General features: G+C 42.9%; 1 protein-coding gene across 1 annotated transcript; it reads right to left on the bottom strand.

The window, feature by feature from the left end:
• Positions 1 to 1,831: 1,831 nt before the first annotated feature.
• On the bottom strand, positions 1,832 to 18,816 carry FBXO21 (F-box protein 21; the record flags this gene model as incomplete). The annotated part of the gene is made up of 11 exons (XM_009578540.1): positions 1,832 to 2,344; positions 5,319 to 5,476; positions 6,496 to 6,686; positions 9,308 to 9,440; positions 10,224 to 10,400; positions 11,225 to 11,361; positions 11,610 to 11,743; positions 12,583 to 12,729; positions 14,536 to 14,657; positions 16,760 to 16,854; positions 18,681 to 18,816. Coding segments are annotated over 11 exons (1,609 nt in total), but the record flags the coding sequence as incomplete, so codon positions are not given.
• Between the last annotated feature and the right edge of the window lie 1,109 nt (positions 18,817 to 19,925).

Below are 19,925 nucleotides of genomic sequence, written 5' to 3' on the forward strand. Positions count from 1 at the left end.
TTCAGAGAAACTTTGGGCAGCTTTCTGTTCACTCCTGTGGCTTTTTTATGGCACGATTCTACCTGGCATTCAGGCAGCACCTCTTGCTGAGGACTCCTATGAGCTCGGTATGTGGCTGTTCTCCTGATGCACTTGAGAGGGGCAACGTGTCAGACTGCCCGTTTAGCAGAGGGGAGCATAAAACCCCAGGAAACTACTGGTATCTATCTATGCTGTCACAGAGCTAGCCTCATCAAAGCTGAGGCTGGGAATGAGGAGCCCAAGCCCTGCTCCTGTGTGCCTGTTCTCAGCCACCAGCATGAACCTTGTGACTCAGCAGTCCCATTCCCAACCTTGCATCCCTGCTAGGAATCTTTTGGGATCTGCTTTCAACCCTCAAAAAGGGGTGGAGGGTTGGGGTCTACTCCAACCCTCAAAAACAGGAGATGGATTTTAAGATTTTGCCTAATGATTCCCTACCCTGCTTTCAGTTGGATCCATTCTGCTTCCGTACAAATTCTTCAGTCCCTTCCTCCTTCCCTCCCTCCAAGTTCATTTCAGTACAGACTTCTTTGAAGATACAGTTCTACTTGGAGTACAGCACCTTCACCATTCCTCAGCACTAACTACACAGGGCTCTTCCTAAAGCACCAAGATTCCTGCAGACCACCACCACTCCGCTGGCAAAAGTGCTGGGCTTTCAGTATTTATTTCTCATATTTCATCAGTGCTCAGTATTTCAATAGGATGGCATGCAGTTCAAGCATTCTTTTAAGAGGAGGGCTGTGTGATTTCACGTGGCGATACCTGAAGCGCTATAATAGAGTAAGAGCATCCACCTAACTCTACAGGGCACAGTACCTAATTCTCATCTCTGACATAACTACTGTATTGCAACTGGACAGTGACAGGAGACACTAGCTGCAGCTAGTCTATAGACATTGCTTCAGAAACCACAAAGATATGCAGGCTCTGTGTATGCACGAACACTGAGTCACTGCACCCCACAATACCCAAACCCAGAGGAAAACCTTTTCTGCAATGGTTCTGTCTGGGCCTTTAAGTCACGTTGAAATTCATGTGCCTTGAGCTGCTAAAGCTCTTCTCTTCTGGGCAGCGGAGTATGCACTCCCCCCAAATCCGTTCTCTTTTGGCAAAAAGGAAGAAGGCCTCAGGCTGCAGGAATTAACATCTCTCTTCTATACACGGTTTGGCTGACTCCAGGGTTGGTCAGTTTCCAGTCACGATCCCACTGTATTGCATAAATACCTATAGATTGGAGACGACAGTGAGTGGAAGCTCCCCATACATCAAAGTCATTCTGGCACTGACCTCAAGGCTTCCATGAAACAGTGCCACGAGGTTCAAAATCATCCCGGGAGCACTCACGATCCTGCAGATCCTGCCTTGGACATACATGATGAACAGACCAAAAATCAAGGTAAGAACATGGACTGGATGTGTTTAGCAGGCATGAAAAAGGGCTAGAAGCTCATCTTCTGCATTAGGAGAGTTTGTATCATCAGTGAGGTGGCCAGCTGGACCTCAGTGTTACCACTGCGCTTGCCACCCTGGAAGCCTAGCTGCTTCAGTTTTTGTTGGTGGGGCTCTCTCCCAGGCCCGTATGGATATTCAGAATCAGAATGGTAGCTCTGTGAACAATCGGACTACAGAGGTGAAGCAAAATCTGACCAAAAATTCAGACCAGAGAAGACAACAGTGAAACGTAAGAGACTTTAAAAACTATCACCTGCGTGAGATATACATTAGAAAAAACAAACACAACCAAACAAAAAACCCACAACACTGCAAGGACAAGCAACTTCCTTCTCTGGAAGAGTTCTTCCATATTCCACACCAGGGATCTCACGGCATCGACCTTTTAGGCAAGACAATCACCGAACGAGTAATATGCGCAAATCCTTCCAAAGGACAACGCGCTTCCTAGCACGACTGTCCCTGCAAGATCCTTACGCTTGGCCTCAACTACCAATGTGTCCCTGTGCCTTTGGGCCAGAATGGGCAGGCAGGCAACGGAAAGATGCTATAGCACCAGTTACAAAGTTCAATGCAGTTTTCAATGCATTAAGCCAAAGGATTATCACCAAACTTGCCTTCCACGCAAGTTTTGCAAAGAGGGTAAAGCTACACTCCAGCTGCTTCTGTCCTCACGATGCCTTTTGCACTCACTCCTTGCCTGAACTGTAGATCTTCTGAACTGTGGCACGTGTGAGCTCCAAATCCTCTGGATACCGAATTTCTAGCTCGGTATTTGCTAGGTAGTGAATGCCGGTAAACTCTGAAAAATAGCGGCCAATGTCAGGGTGAGGGATCTCCCGAGGCTCAGAGTTATATTCCAGGTTCTCTGTTAGGAAAGGAAAGAATCAGTTATCACCATGAAATGGCCTGCTATAAGGCAACAAATCCCACGCCTCTCTCAAGTCTTGTTTCTGTCTCTAGAAACACCACCTCCTGACGCTTTAAAGAAAAGAAACCCTAATCCAGGAAAATATGCACAGAGTGTGCCAGTACGATTGCTCACAGAGCCTCATCTCCTAAATGATGCTGACCCCATTTCCTAGTGGCATGAAAACTATTTTACGCCTGAGACCACATTGTCTGAGGTTAGATTAGAGTAGCAGGATGCTGACCTGCTCCCACTCTGTTGGTCACAGGTCTCGGCTCTAAGCGCAGGGAGAAGCTGCGCTGAGCTCTGATTCCTCAAGTCCCATGGGAGATCAGTTTCTAGGAGAGATCCTTCTCAAATGCTCGAAGGTGAGGCCGACTGCACAAGGTTGTCCTGGTAGAGGAGCCGAGTGCTTTCTTGCTCTAAGTCACCAGCCTGTGTTTCAACCATGTCAAGTCACCAGCCTGGTTTTCAAGCACATATCAAACTGCACAATTAACTTTTCCAAATCCAAACTTCCCGAAGTTGAGAGAAAGTCCCCAAGAAGAGCACGTTGATTCTTTCCCAGAGCACCCCATTTCCTCCTTTGTACTAAAAGATAACCTGATTAAGCACAACAGTTAAACAACACAGAAGCACCGGCATTAAAACACAGAGCTGAGGGCCTCTTTGCTCCCGCAGTATTTGTGTAAAGCAGTGTGACTGGGAGGCAGCCCAGGAGTAAATCACATGCGCAGGTGCCCTGCAGCAGTCCCCAAATGATGTCATTTTTTCCAGCACGGTGCCAGATATACAGGTAGAAACAAAAGCTGCCTAAGTCCCAAAGTTTGACTTATCTGCAAGGCAGGGCAGGAACAAGTTGGGATGCAGAGAATATCATTCAGGAATAATTAATCTGTCTCTGAAACTATTCAGTTCACTACAGAGAGCACGTACAAGTCATATTAATCCATACAGCCTCTTTGAAGCTACTGTATATCAGTGTGTGCAGCCGAAAGCACAAGAGCTTTCTGCACCTCAGCGGGCTGGTGCAGTCCTACGGGCTTGCAAAGGACCTTTTTTGTATACTGCACCACTGCGGAAAACAATTTACACTCCAATATGCTCTGCAGAAGCACGGCTGAGCAGCAAGCCATGTACAAAGGGAAAAACACAGCGATGAAACAGAAGCTGGCAGGGGGGAAGAGACTGAGACAAGCAAATTTGGCACTAGGTGGGCAGCCTGAGAAACATGCTGACTAGAAGTTTTTGAACCACAGATATCTGGCCTGTCTGCCACAAAGCAAAGCAAAGAAAGACAAGAGCGGACAGGTAGATACCAAACTCACTGTATGAAACAGGTGTTTTGGAATTAGCTACAGCTCAACCTACGAATTTACAGGAAGGACTCAAACTGAGGTACAATTACCTATAATAAGCTTGTTGTTATTTCTGAGCTGGTTAGATAAAACTCTGCATGCAGATTTGTTTAAGATTCTTTCAGTAAAAAACTATCATCCCCTCCCCAAAGTCAGGTCAGTAAGTTACGAAACACTCCCTTCCCAAATAATCCAAGGAGTATTTTAGAGGGGATAGTCAGGCAGCAAGATTTCAGCAAGGAAGGACAAACCCTTCAATTTTCCCTAGCAGTATCAAAACACAGAGATGACGGTGTCAACCTACAGCTTGGCTAAAATACTCTGTGCTCTGGAACCAGCCAGCATTATACTTGTTTATAAACAATTAGACAAAAGATACAAGAGATGACTCAGCCCCAGAAGCACTGTGGACAATTATCTGATTAGACTTCACTGAGATGCACATTTTAATATCAACTCATGGCACACAAGAATTTTTGTTTTTTAAGACTCTCTGAGAGGCCAAGTACTGCCTAATATGAGCCATAAGGCTGAGCTGCAACATTCCCGGTCCCCACTTCATCTTTTTGGACTACTGAATATAAAGTAACTCTCAGGACAGTGAAAAACACCTGAACTTTAAGCCTACAAAGGTAGGAGTGTCCACTCCTATAAAACCACCTCTTGCTCATGTATATGGGACCAGAACATGCTAGGGAGCACCCTCCAGTGAAAGAGTGGAACTGCATTTTGTTCAGCGTTTCCCCTCCAGCAGCTTCCACATCTTGTCTTAGCAAAATACAGTCAGGCTGTGCAGCTGCCCTGCCAGCTGGATGGGATGCCTCCGTATCACAGGGAGAAGGACAAACATGAGGCAAAGAAACACTCTGTTTACAATGTACAGAGTTACAGACATATGTATAGGGTTTTTTTCCCCTTTTTAACCTCAGTTCAACATTTCTTGTATCCTAACCTCATATTTTGACCATCAGACAAGAATTTCCTTTCTTATGGTATGTTGCATAAAGAATGGATGATAGAGATTTCACAAATGGAAAGAGGTTTAGAAGAGACATTCACTTTTACCCCATTCTTATCCAAGGTGGCACTAAAAGCCATGCTAGCCGTGTTCTCTGGGATCTTGGCACATACAGTCTCTTGATGACAGCTGCTCAGAACCATGCCCTGATAAGCAAAGTTTGCGTGCTCTCTCACTAGATCCTATTTTGAGGTCCTGCCCAAAGCACAGCTATAATTTCAAAGAACGAGAGCTGCTGACAGAACTTCAGACTTCAGCAAAAGCTGAATTACCTCTTTTAAAAGCAACGATCATTGTTTACACCATAAAACCAGTCACGTCCAAAACACATTTCTAAGGCAAAAGGAGATTACACTGGAGTGGTCCTTAACGTTCATTCCTAGCAGTACCGATTTCATGGAGAGCAAACAACGCAGGCCCTGAATTCAAGATCATTTTCCTTCCTACCTCAACCTTAACTGTTTATGTTTCATACTTAAAAGAGCTAATCACTTAAGCATCCCTTTCGCCTAATGTACTTCTAAACTGATAGTAAACATGGAAGACTCCTGCTTACCTTGAGCAGCATATCTGCAAGAGCCATCTTCCACTAGCACATTGTAGAAAGGCTGGTGGGGGCCATGTGGAAGGCTGTGGACATTCATATTCCGAATCCATTCATGCCCCATCATGCAGGCGGGATCCCAGCCATAAATCACGCAGTTATAGCCATATCTAATTAAAAAATTGCACACCAAAGACTGTGAAAACTCCAGAGCCAGCTCTTTTTCCTCAAGACTAATATAGCACAAACAGGATAGGAGCCTCCTGTGAGTTGGCACAAGGAGGAGAGGACAAGGGCGGGTGGGGCGGAAAAATCAATTCAAAAAGATTGTGTGCGTACGTGTGTGTATTTTGAGGTGGGGGAAATGACTAGGAGTGACTGGATAAATAGACAGGAACAAACAGCTAAGGACAAAGGAAAACCAAATGTGAGCAAGAAATGAAAATGGGAAAAAGTCTGGAAATCAGCAACCGGGAGAACAGGAAACAAGAAATAGGGAGAGAATCAACTATCCTACTGTGTTGTGCAATTACATCCGTGCCCATCACACAGACGTGGTAATCCCAATACTGAACTCCCAGACACAAAGCCATCGTTATTTTCAGATTATTTATGCAATTAATCGTGAGGCATTATAACTATGACTGCTAATGCCCTTAAAATATGCTCCAGATGTCTTGTTGAGTTGGAGAAGTGGTCAAAGCAACACAGTGCTGGCATGTCATTCTGGCAGAGTAGTACAGACAGGAACACAAAGCCTCTCTGCAATGCCAGAAGAGGGGGTAATAATAGCACAGGGAAGGATTCATAAGCTGTCTTAGGAATCTTACAATCTTTTTTGAAGTCGATTCTGCTCCACAGTCCCTTATTAACTGATTACTGATGTTTCTTCAAGAGCTCTGGGCTGTGGAAATTTTAGCTATGTGATATATGATGACTCAGACAAGTCACCTTACAAACTTCTCTCTGCATGCAAACAGCAGTGAATACACTCGCTCTCTTGAAGGACAGACAGAGCTGCTCCCATTTTTCTACGAGGTACATGGCACAGATGCACGTGCCTGGCATTTTCCATTCCAGGTACCTCCTTGGCAGATAAAACCACGTCTCATTACTGTCAGAACAAACACTTCTGCACTTGTTGTTACAGTACAGCCTGCTAACGTGGGGAAGGTTTTGAAGAGCTCACCTTTTGTGTTTCATAATCAGCCCGATCGAAAAGCAGACCTCTTTATGCTTCTCATCTGAGCGGTGCTTCACCTCAGGTCCCACCTCCTCCTTCCGGCGCTCAATATGCTCTAGGGTATGTTGAACTAAGTACCCGACGGCCCCATGCTGGGATGGGTCTAAAGCCTGAATATGCTGCAAGATGTCCAGAACCTTCAACAACCAAAACAAAAAGATAGATTTAGAACAAGTCTCTACAGCAGTCCAACACTTACAAATATATACAGATATATTTCTCAAGTTAGGTGGGTCTAAGTGCCCAGGCCTAGAGGACTGCCACACAAGTCTTCCACACAGGACTGAGAACCTTTCCTCTAGCTACATGCTCCCAAGGAGTTCTTCGCACTTGCTTAGTCTGCAGAAATTGCAAACAGTCCTCTCCTTTTCTATTTGTAAAGCTCCCTACTTCTAAGGAAGGGTACTGTTGAGAACAGTAACTCCTTAAAACTAAGTCATACAAGCTAATCGCATCACATTTTGCAAGCACAGGGCATTGACGAGACCATTTCAAGGTTTCTAAAATGTTAAGAGAATACTGTTGCTAGTCTCCCAAACTGCTGCTGTGAAGTGATTCCAGATGACTTGTGCTGTACTTGACAACAAACATTTTAGTTTAAAAGAGTTCCTCAGCATGTCTGTGGGAGCCTGGCAGAGAAAAAATAGGGCAGCACAGAAGGAAACGCAAATAACTTCTACGATGCTACACCATGTAATAGTGAACAAGAGACAGAGAATCTGCTTGTCTCAGGATGACTAAAGAACACTAACTTTAAAAGTGCTCTCAAAGCAGCAAACCCTGTAGATCCAGAATACCAGCCTACCAACACCCTCTGGCACACTATCAGAGCATCTGGTGCCAACTTTGTTAGAGGCAGGCAATGCAAGTTTTACCCTTTTTTTTTTTTTTTTTGCTTGCTTTTAACAAAACTGCTGTCTAAACAGGTTGGGAAAAGACACATACATCCGTCCCAACATGAAATACCTCAAGTGCTGCCACAGTTCCAAAATCTGACACACGTCAGCACCTGGCAAAAGGATTGTCTCCTTGATCACACGCTGGAAGTTTTCGTCACTCTAAGTTCAGAGCAGCAGCAGAAGAGGAATAGATATCTCAGGCTACTGAGCATGAACATCAGCCAAGAGGTGAAGAAAATAAATTCAGAAAAAGAACAGGTGAGTAATTAGGTATGAGAAGAAGAAAAACAGCTCAGGCTTCTTGGCCACCTTAATTCTCCGGCTGACCTCTTAAGAAGGATGTGAAAATCCTGAAAAATCCTACAGAAGGCGAAGGCCTAGCACAGTGATCACAGCTGCCATAGATTCTTGGCAATTTCATTTACTGTTATTTGCAAACATTTAGGACAACATTCTGTGGAGCTCTGCTTGACTTTTAAGATTTTGTACCACTTCCCATAAATCTGGCAGACCTGTATTAAATCTAGTATCTCCTGTTCTATCAGACATAGAGCATTCTCTCTGGCTAGCTACAATCCTACCCGATAGCCTGGAACGACTGGATGCATATAAGGATGCAATACTGAAAAGTCCTAATTTGCACATTTTCATTGCATCTGGCAACGGTGGTGCAGAGAATCTACATGTAAAACTCAGCCAAGGGGTTGTATTATTTGTTCTGATGGAGAAGCAAAATGCAAGTATGTAAAGCCTTGGTGCTTTACAAACACATCGCTGAGTGCCGGAAAGGGGAAGGAAGATCTTTCAGTGTTTCACTTAGCTGTCCCCTATTTACGTACGGTTGCCATTTCAGCTCAGCGAGTCGCCCCCATACACAATTTCTTAGTTTGTGCTGTTTTTTCTGTGGCGACCCTAAAACTTGCTGCCATAAGAAAGGAACAGCAAGCCTAGCACAGTTTGTTCTTCAAAAGGAAGGCAGCTTCTCCAGCAGTCCTATGCTTCCATTAATTTAGTGGAAAGAGCTTGGTTTTCTGCTCAGCTGTCCAGCCAATAATTCTGCCCCCTCACCCAAACCTCACATTTGGAAATGGCACAGGCACTGCCCAAGTGCGTGAGCTTCACTAAAGTAGTACAGGAAATTTTGACTAGGGCACACCTCTTCGCTGTAGTGAAACACTAAAGAAATAATACTTTTTTGAGTTACATGCTTCTTCCCTGTGCCTTCCCGATTCAGTGAAAGACAGAGATGATCTAGACAACTTAGACAACTTGTAAGTCTCAGCACCTTCTTTCCCACATTCACAAGATAGCAGGACTCAAGTTGCTATGCTAAAGGTGATATTAAAAAAGAATCCCAAGGACAGGAATATTAAGTTGCTTTTTCACAAGAGCCACCGATCATGTGGCTAAGGTTTCAGAGAACAGTTTTGGTCATATTTACAAAAGATAACTTCCTGCAAGTTTTCTGATAAGGTAATTGCTCCTTTTACATGAGTCCAGCAAGAGTTTTACCACCACTACCACAATCTAGGCATAAACCAAACAGAATGCTCTTACAACCTACAGCTAGAAGTCCACAGTATTGGTTGCAAGACCAGCTGTCAGACTTGGGCAGTAAATCATAAATTATGACTCAGACTCGAGGCTGCCCACAAGTCTCCCCTAGGGCAACCCATCCTCTTTTCCCTGCTTCATATAGTAGAAATTGATTCTCTGAAATGTGATAACTCATTCAATTGCATTTATTACAGAACAACTTGTGGCAGACTGTAATGCAAGCTGACGTAGTCCAAAAATCAATAGACTAGTGTTAATAGTGCTTAGCCTATCAGAAAACATACGACCGAGTGGCGAGGTACCTTTTCTGGCCAGATTCCCAGGTGGAAGTATAACCTAGCCTGGAGCATTAGATGCTGTACATTGTCCGGATACATGGCCAGGTACAGATCCAACGAGTCTCTCAAGAGTTGGTAAGACTGATCAGTGCTTTCTCTGCCAGCAAAAAAGAAACTCAATTGTAAGGCTAGCTCTTCAACCCCTACCCCCAGTACTCCGATGTACAGGGACAGTCACCAAAAACGATGCTACAGGTACAGGCATGCTCATTCACTAAGAGTGACTCCGGCACTGTCTGTCGCTCATCATACCCAACAGCCTGCTCAGAAGGAAAAATGCTACACGACCGGTGATTGATTCTGCCCTCCCACTTCACTGGTATTCTACTTGGTCAAATAATCCTACATAGAGAATTCACTCTCCAAGCTATTTCCTTTTGAAATCTGCTTTTATTCCCCTAGCTTAACTACACCTAAAGCAATCCTTTCACTCTGTGACTTCTGTCTATGGCTACTTGGGAAAGTGATTATCAGGGGCATTTGAAAATAAAACCAGATTTTCTACAAATCAACAGTACTTTTGAAACTGCTCATTTGTGCATGTGGGTTGTGCTTACCAGATCATGATGAAGGTCTCCGCTCTTAAGGGAATGGTGGATTGTCCCTATCAGCTTTTCACAAAGAAAAAAAAATGATCTGTCCATTTTCTTGAGGGAACTAGTTTTACTAAATATTCTTGTTTCCACGCAATACTGCTGCAAGTGATTAAAAGCAACTAGACAATGCAACGTGACATACAGAATTTTCAAGATCCCCTGGGGTGAGTGACACCTTTTTAAAGCACTCACTCAAATACTGTGAAGAAGTATCAGATATGCAGACAGTATACTCTGGGCCCTTTTTTCCACAGGCCCTACAGGCGAGATGATCCTCAACTCACCGCTTGCCAAGGTTTAAGAGATTTCCCACCATACGCTGCAAGACCTCTTTTGAAGTCACCACTCCATAGAACTCCTCTGTCACATGGTGGCCAATAAGGTACTCGCACTCCTTCACCGTCAGCTGTTTCCCCTTCCCAAAGGCGTCAATGTAGGTGTAGTCAAAAATATCTGTGCTTCTAATGAAACAACAAGGAAACTAAATTGTGATGATGGGTCTCATGGTAAAGCAAGATGACCTATTTCTGTTCCTCCCTCAGCACTTTCAGGCTTGTTTTTAACAGAAGTGTCATTCATATCTCAGCTCCCTCCTAAAAAGAGATTACCCGCTACCTTCTCTCTCCCCCTAGCTTCTTCAGATAAACATATATGGGAAAAGACAGAGAAACTAACGGGGCATTTTCACTCCATCATGCCAGTTCTTTCCTTCAGATATCTTCAGGTTTGCTTTATCTATTGCTAGATTATATTATGACACTGCACTGGAAACTGTTACAGAGCCCACACATGTGGCATTTGAAGCCTAGTGCCAAAAGGGGTATATATAGACAAAACCCTTGCTCTGAATTGGACTGCTGACGTCATTCACAAAATACAGATTTCTGTAAATTGATCATGATCTGGTTAAAGATGCATCCTGCACTGACTCAGAGAATTAAATGAGTGCACAGAACAACAGCAATGGTCTCCAGCAACTGTTCTGTATGAAAGGTTACGTGAAATCAGCACCTTTTTATTTCTTTTCAGTTTTTCATCATTTTCTTAAATAAGAGAAACATTACCTCATGGTTACTATTATTTCACACTCAGGAAATTTGTTACTATTCATCAACAGCAGAGCTGAATTCTGCAAAAAGTTCTTTAGAGATCTGATCTTTTCCTCCATATAGGTTGTAATTATGCATGGAAAGTAATTAAATATTCTGGTATAGGTCTGGAGCTGTAAATGCTTTCTGGCTTTTATTACTGTGGACACAACTTCAAAATTCAGCAGATCACTTACCCTTCTTTTCCTTGACACCACCGCAGCAGAAAATGGCTAGGGAAGTTAACTGGTTCAAGCTTGACTCCTAGCTGCCTGGCAATTGTTAAATAAAGCACAGACAAACTGATGGGAATTCCTGTCCTGCGGATCAAAACCTGGGGGATAAAAACGTGATAAAAACATGTGGGATATTAAGAAAAACACAAAACCCCAAGGTTTGATTTCACAAATGAAAATACACCAACTTGACAGAATATGCACTACAAAATGACATCATACTGACTTTAAAGCAAGTTGTTCTTCAGAGAGAATTATTTGTCTGACTATATTTGAACAAATAAACACCACAAATAGAGTATCTCAAGCCTTGCAGCCTCCTAGTTTTTGCCTAAAATACACGTACCTGGTGAATGTATGAATTCAGGGAGTTATAGTAATCCAGCTCATTTCCTTTGTATTTTAACTGCTCATATAGGACACAATTCATAGCATCAAGTACCTGCCGCTGAAGCTCCACTTCTGGAATCAGGACCTCTCCTAAAACCACATACAATGAAATAAAAACTGAGAAAACAAGTGTACTTAACCTTTATGCAATGAATCTTATACTAAAATTCTTCATATGGACTAAGAAAACAAGAGATTCATCTCAATTCAGATAGTCTGGCTGGAGTCGACCATGGCAGTGCCCTAGCGCTCTGCTCACAACGTGGCCTGGCTCAGTGGATTGCCCTGCACCTCAGCTGTGCAATAGTGATGCCTCGCTTCCTTCTGCGGCTGGAGGACTGGATCCTAACCAACCTGAGCCAGCACAGCACTGCAGTTGGACATGTCACACTGCCCAGGCATGGGAACTGTGCTTTCACTGCTTGAGAGCCCCAGCTTGGCCACTCCAGATATACAGGTACAGGCGGACCGCTCATCCTCTCTTTGAAAGACATCAAACATTAGATAGTGCTTATAAAGGAGCAAGATGCTGCCTGACCTTTGGAGATGTTAAAGCACGTACCTTTTCTATTGCTGCTGACTTTCTGAGACTTGCAGAGGAAAGAGGTCGATCCCTTGTCCCACAGCTCTGCTACAGATATCAGGACTACTTAAGACTTCAGGGACAAATGAAAAAAAGAAGAATTCCCCAACTCGCTTTGCTTAGACAGCATCAGATGGACTGACAACCCTGGGCTATTGATTCCCTGTGGCTGAACAAACGGCTGTTTCCTGAACGATGGTTTAAGCAAATGTCAGAATATGCTTGCCAGGGGATAAAGAACAACAGCTCTTTAAGCTGCAATAATTCAACACCTATTTCACCTTGTGTGCCTGTATCTAGACCTGCAGAAATGCTCTGCAGTAAAGCATATGTTTCTGTACAGTACCTGCCTTGGAAGCCAAGCTGGGGTGCCTTGGATTTTTTGTCCGCAGGACTTTGCGCACTTTATCTGTGATATCATCCACCTGTGCCTGGACACTTTTTAAGCAGATGTCTGACAGCGGGTTACAGTATTGATCAATTAAAACAGCACCTGGAAAAAACAAACTATATAAGAAACAGGACTTCAGTTTTTTCTTTGCTGAGTTTTACCTACTCTAAATTCCAGGCATGCAGCAAGCAACTGCAGCAGAACACAAGAGCTTTCCTTTTAAAATTTGCAGTCATATACTGGATTTATCACATAAAATGCAAAGACTAAGCTGGCATGATAAATACCAATTAAATTCAGTATTCCCCTCTCCACCATCTTGAAAGGGAAAGCAATAGATTCATACATTGAGCAGGTATGCTGCTAGACCAGGCTTAACCAGCCAACTCTCCGGTCACACTGCATCTCCTGGCATTCTCCCAAACAATGTCTTTATTCAGAGCCTGAAACAACCTCAACTTCGCTTCTGCTTCAGTTCTGATTTCTTCCTGCCATATCCTCCATAGCTATCATTCTTGCTCATCGTTCCCTCTTCTGCTACATTCATCTTTCTCTTCCATGCCTGCTCTCGTCTTCGTGTCAGAACCCACTATAACAGAACAGATTTTCATTTTCCTTCTGCCCAAGCCTCTTCTGTCAAACTTCTGCAGAAAAAAAATAGCCCTTTTTCAGAATCTTCTTGTTGTCATCTTGTCACCACTGCTCTTTCCAAAGCCTCCATATTGTTCAACCTTTGGAATCAACTGTATTCACCTGTAAGAATTTTGCATGGATCATACCTCTTCCAGCTTCTTACACTGCTTCGTTAGCACGTCCACGACAGGCCTGTATTCAAGGATTTCAGCAGGGCCCCCGGCCACGTTTTCTTCCCCCACCTCACCTCCGCAAAGCGTTCCCCATGATGACCAGGTGAAACTTCACAAAAGACTACCTGTTGATGCTCTAATAGTACCTCCATGGTAGACAAATGCATATATTTGTGACCCACACAATTAAGTCACATAAATAACTGTGTCGGCTGTTTCCAGAAAAAGCCACTTTTGGCTTTCCCTTCTTGCCCTAACACAGTCCCTTCTTCAAAGTCTACTGCCACTAACAAGAACCAGCTTTGGTGTTAGAGACTCCTTCATACAACATTTTTGAGGTATACACCAAGAGTAAGGGACTCTTCTACAGACACTGGCAGCTTTTGATCCATTCAGAAGACTACCTTCTCCACAGGAAGCTTGAAGAGAACAATCCACCAGACTGAGGACACGAATTGCAGAAAAGCCTTTTCTTTCTTCATATCAGGTGCATGTGCCTTCCCACCACGTGACTGGACTTCCATCCATTCCCCAGCTCAGCTTCAACGGTCCAGCAGTCAGACAGCTCTCAAGAGAAAGCCACAGCACACAGACTATGAGCTGCAACAATTCCCCCTGCCTGCAGCTTGTTCCTTGCCCTTATCTGAGCTCTTGGGAAAGGAGATAGTAGGGAGCTGACTCGAAATCAGATCAGTTGGTCTGTTAGGCCGTATTCAGCTCATGGGCCACAGTTAAAATGCTTCTGCAATGTCAGCTAATTAGGATGCTGAGCTACTGCTGATTTTCTCAATACATTGTTCAAGATTCAAATGCAAGTGTTTTAACATTTTCTCCATTGCTTTTCAGCGCATCTGTCCACGGGCAATTATTCAAGCATACAGCACTGACAGAAGCTAATGTAATCCTGACATTCTGATGCAACACTATGCAACTACTGCAAGATTTTAAGGATTTCAGGTACGTCAAAAATCCAAACTTAATTATCAGTCGTTGTCCAAAGGCTAGTTGAAATATAAGCAAGGAAAGGCTCTTTCCAAGTAAAACAACAATGATGGAAAGCTGTCATTAGATGATCTACATGGGATTTCTGCCAAAGACTTACCCTCCAAAAATGACTGCCGATCAGTCGGACGTTGAAGATACTCCTTCAGATTTTTTAATATATTCTGCTGCCGTAGGAAGTATAGAATTTTCTTTGCATAGTACTTCCAGGTGAGACCTTTCCTGCGCATTTAAATACAAAAAGTAGTATTGCCCTAAACAAGCACTTTAAGGGTGAACATTTGATTTAACTTTTCCAGTGAATTCAGGTTTACAATTTAGACTATTACTTTTCTAAACAAGTCTGACAACCCTGCTCTCACTGAAGAGTCAGCAAAAAAGGTAAATGTTAAGAGGAAATTCATCATCAAAAAAACACAATATAAGACACTTGCAAAATATTGCTCCTATCATCTCCAATTTTTATCCTATCACCAATATATAATTTGAGAAGATACAGTATCATGGGAAACAACATAGATTCTAATTAAAATAGCTCAGGAATATCTGATTAAAATCCTATATTTTATTCATAAAAAATTATCCTCCGCCCTGACTGGATCCCTCCAGAATCAAACTTAAAGTACCCTCTCACCATTAAAAAAAAATTGATGAGGGACACGAATGTAGGTCCAATAAAAGAAAAAAAAAATCCCAGAGGAAAACCACCTCTGTTGCTCTGAAAAGGCAGGAACAGATCAACAGTCGGCCTGTAAATCACACAGTCCAAAACCTCACAGTTTTTACAGCAAAGCCCCATCACTCTCTAAATTGACAAGTGAAGGCAGCGTGCCCAAGAAGAAGCAATAGAGAGCTGGTTACTATCCAGGTCAGGTTTGAAGAGGTCACCTGAAATACGACAGACCATCTTAGAGGCATTCAAATCACATGCACCTAAGCAAGCCCTGGCCTTCAGCAATGGGTTACCCAGTGCCTCACTGAGGACTTTTACACCAAATAGTTAGGAATGGCACAAAGCCCTGGCCCCCAAAAAACCCAAAGGGGGAATTCTACTGATTCCCAGGCTCTGCCCTTGCCATGTGTTTAAAACAAGTCCAGTTTCCTTCTTCAGAAAAAAATCTCTTTCCTCCTCCAGATTGCAGGTCAGATCATTCTCCATCCTACTGGACAGGAGAACAATCAAACCTCGTAACTCTTTATCCTCTTCCAATAAATTGGGATGCTCAATAGGGACAACTGCTTTATTGGGATATCTTCCAGGGAAATGATTTAGCCTAATGCTCCTGAATGGCAATGACTACAGCTTAATCAGGGTGTAATTAGCATCAATTCTGCTTTATGGGGAGGCATTTGGCCAGTGCAAAGTCTCAAAAGCTTTTTAACCAGTTGTCAAATGAGAGATGTTTAGTCCCAGTTCAAATAGAGAAGGCAATAAAACGGATGTGAAAAAGCAAAAATGAGATGATTGCCATTCCAGTTACGTTTTTTCAAGCTCTACTAACAATCCCTTTAATCAAGGCTATTAGACTCCATTAAGAGCAATCTATTGCTGCTTCGTATCACAGCAAGATCAGCACGGTTTATACACTACCAGCAGAACAACCTTCAAGTAAAGCACTGACTTATTCATCTTGCCCAGTGTTAAGCATGGTGATGAGAATACCTAGGCAGATACAAACCAGAAGTTTTATTTACCTGCTTGGCATTTCACTTGCCTGAATCATTTACAGAACTGCAAATTTTGCAGTGGCTGAACTAAACTCAGATGCTTATTTGGGGACAAAAATTGTACCGACCCACTACAGCTAAGAAAAGCAACAGGAGGTTAAAAAAAAAAAAATACAAAGTGCTGTAGTTTGATGATACAGGGATTCATGGTGGCAATCCTCGTTGAGTATTCCTGCTTCCTCCGGTGCTGCGGGCCCATCCTGCAAATCAGTTCAGCAAACTGATCCAGGTTTAAATAGAAAAGGAACATGAGGATGGGAACTCCCTAAACCGAAACTACTGCAGAGAAGAGGGTACATGGAACATGTCCCTAGAGATGTCATGAACTGGCAAGGAATCAAGAAACAAACAGCAATGCAAAGTCAGAGGACTTCCTTCTCGTAGAACAGTTTACATGTTTTTTTCTGGGAATATTAAATTTATTCTGAAGTTAAAGACACAGCAATACTTCCCAGCCTTGGTAAGCCTGGAGATGTTGTTTTATGAGACCGACAAAAGGACAGAAGCTGAGGTCAGGCATTCACCACAGTACTGTTCTCCTTTAACTGGTGAAAGGGAAAAATCTCTTCCATTTCTAACCCCTCACTCTTTCTTACCTTCCTTCCATGTTAAGGATACACATCAGCTCATCCTCAAAAAAATGACTTGGGCACCCGAGAGTCTCAATGTCACTGAATCCATCACAGGGGACCTGTTAAACCAGACAATGAATTATGCAGAGCACACAGATTCTTTCCAGAAGAACATTAACTTCATAAAAAGTCCCAAAACCGATTCTGTTCTATTTTTTAAAGATCTTAAAAATGTCCAGCTCACCAAGTATTCATAGTCTCCACTCCATCGATTTATTACAAGGATCCACTGAGAACCCCAGTAGCACCCTACAGCAATCGGAGCTAACTACTACAGCGCTCAGGGCTCCTGCAGAGGGTATGTGGACCAGCACAAGCATACCAGATCTTATCCAGGCTGGACCCAAGCTGTAAGTAATTTTAAGGTGGAATCAGCTTTTGCCTGTGGTTGACTGAACTACAAATCCTCCCTAGTGTGGCAGATTGCTCCTGGGGGAAGGAATGAAGGAGCAAGAGCCTTCATTTCAGCCTCAAACTTAAGCTTAAAAACTTCATCTGATTAATGATGAGCGTTAACCCAGAGTTACCAGCTTGCCGACAGAACAACATTTTTTTGAAAAAATCACTTATGTATCTATATTCAGAAGAGTGATTTTCTTCCAGAATTCGGAATTCTTTTTTAAGGTTTGATTGAACTGTAACAAATCTTTCTGCTTTCAAGCTTTTCAGTATAGGACATGGGCTAATAGAGTAAGGAAAAAGCAATTCCCATTATACTGTACCTTAGCAGGCACTCCGCAGGATCTAGTGGAACTGGGTTGAAAGTCTCTTCCCCTCAATTCAAAGCAGGGAATCAAGCTGCAGCTTCTAGTCTCACAGGAGATGGTCCTAATTATTAGGCCTTTGGGTATTGCTGAATGGTCTCTCAGTAGTCTTTGCATACGTGATTGAAACAGAAGGAATCCAGGAGCCTCTGCCCCTGGTTAATGCCCTGACACACATTTCTCCATGGTCAAATGTCTATCTGCTGCAACTACAGTGCAACAGTTCAAAAAGAACAGCTAAGAGATATATGTGTCCAAATACCTTACCGGCCCCATGGCTGCCTTCTCCAGGGGTGAAAACCTAGGTGCCAACCCTTGCTCAAAATCAGATAAGAGGACTTCAGATAATAGCACGGGTCTCCTATACCTTAGAATTCTCTACTGGACCACAATATCTGCGCAAAGGAGCCACAAAGGGGTGGCCATTTAGTGGCTCTTGTGTGAATTTTTTAATTCAGCTGAAGTTATGGGCAGCATTTATGCCTATTTCACAGAATTTCAGATTGACCGGAATTGTACAGCTAGCCAAAACCCACAGCCATCAACTAAGCAAACAAACAGTGAAATAACTGTTGTTCCACATGCAAGTAAGTCTTCTCTGAGAAATTACATTTTCACCTTTTTCACACTGAATGCAAAAGCATCTTGGTGTCATGTTGGGTAAAGAACTTAAATAATATACTTTCCAATTCAGTGAACCTATTGCGCCTTGGTCCTGTTTTCAAATGACTTCTGACAACTCACAGACCATATCCTTGCACAAGGTCTGCAGTGAGATAAATTTGTAGGCTGTGCTATGTGTCAACAAACTATCAGTCCTTCAGAAATTCCCAGAGCCCGGTCTGAACATGCAGCAATGAGCAAAGAGCTTTTAAAGCTGCAGCGGCAACAGCTGAATGTGATATGCAGAGTACGCTTTGGACTCGATGCAGTTTGCACCTTTGGATTTTGAACTCTCTCTCCCCTTTTGGCTGGTGATCTAGCATTTTCACACGAAGTGAGGAAATACGAACTGTCTGACTGCGTAGTTGAAAAGATGTGAAGAGAGAGGAAAGACAAACTAATAAAAAGTACTAAACAAGTAGCTAGGTTGTTGCACATACGTAGAGAAGATGACTTACGTGTTCTGAAAAGAACCTTTTGGAGAACGAAGCTACAATTCTCTGGGCTTCTAGACCAGCATTGTGCCGTGCTTTGTATTCTTCAAGCCAGCTAACACCATCTGTGTGGCTATAGTATTTCAGCAGCGATGGCCACCTACACAAGAAGACACAAGTGAACATGTTCATTAGTATTACAACATCACTGAGAACCTCCAGAACTGTAAAATGTTGCTTTTCGTGACTTGAGGAGCTGAGACACTGCCAAGACACAGTACAACTTTAAAGGTAACTGTATAAATTCATCCAATGACTGACTCAAGCATCAAAGCATAAATCCAACTGATTTCATCTGCGTATTAATGGTTATTTAAAAGTAAGCTCTCCTGAAGCCTGCGAACAGGAAACCTTCAAAAGGTTCACACTCCCCGTATTTCAATACCTAAATATCCTAAACACTTTTGAGATTTCCTCTAGAGCTTTGCAAGATAAACATAGGTATCGCATTAGTAGAAGAGAAGCAGAATTTTACAATAAAAAAAAAAGTTTGCCATTCTGAAGATGTATCACATGTAAGCTAACTTGTCATCTAATAGAATGAGAATTCATTGTCCTGTGTTTGTCCTACTGCCTTGTGGGTCTAATCAAAAGGATGCACAAAACAGAGCTCCCTCTATTGCCCTTGCTGGTGGCAACATCTACTGGAGGGAAACAGAGAATTCTGAAGTAAAATTGTGACAGCTAAATGCTTTTGCAGTTCATTTTTAATACAAGAAAAAGTTATTTTAAAAAACCCCCACACCTTTCTTGTAAAAGAAAGCTGTAGCTGCTTTACTGAGTCTCAAAGTCCAAAAGCTAAAACACATTTCACAGCTTCCTAAGCAGCGTTTCAAGGTTCAGCTGAAAACCTAACTTCAGGTAATGTTTTGGGGGCTACGAGCAGCAGCACCTTTTCTAACAAAGTGGGCATGTGCTCCCACAACGCAGCCCTGCGTAATAAAATACGTGCCAGCGCAGCAATACCCATGACCGTTCTGAAGATACGGAGATCATTTGTGTATGAGACACGAAGAATAATCAGCGCAGATGGAAATATTTTAGACAGCACGGGAAGGAAAGCTAAGAAAAAGGCCTCTTGTAATTTACAGGGGCGTTTATTTCACATTTTGAAATTCTGTTAATTATTACTGGTTTTTACAAAAAATTTTCCTTCAACTACATGGATTGCCTTACATTCTTTTCAGGTTATATATATGTGAGATATAT

Source organism: Fulmarus glacialis, unplaced genomic scaffold, assembly GCF_000690835.1.
Source record: "Fulmarus glacialis isolate BGI_N327 unplaced genomic scaffold, ASM69083v1 scaffold41315, whole genome shotgun sequence".
NCBI lineage: Eukaryota > Metazoa > Chordata > Aves > Procellariiformes > Procellariidae > Fulmarus > Fulmarus glacialis.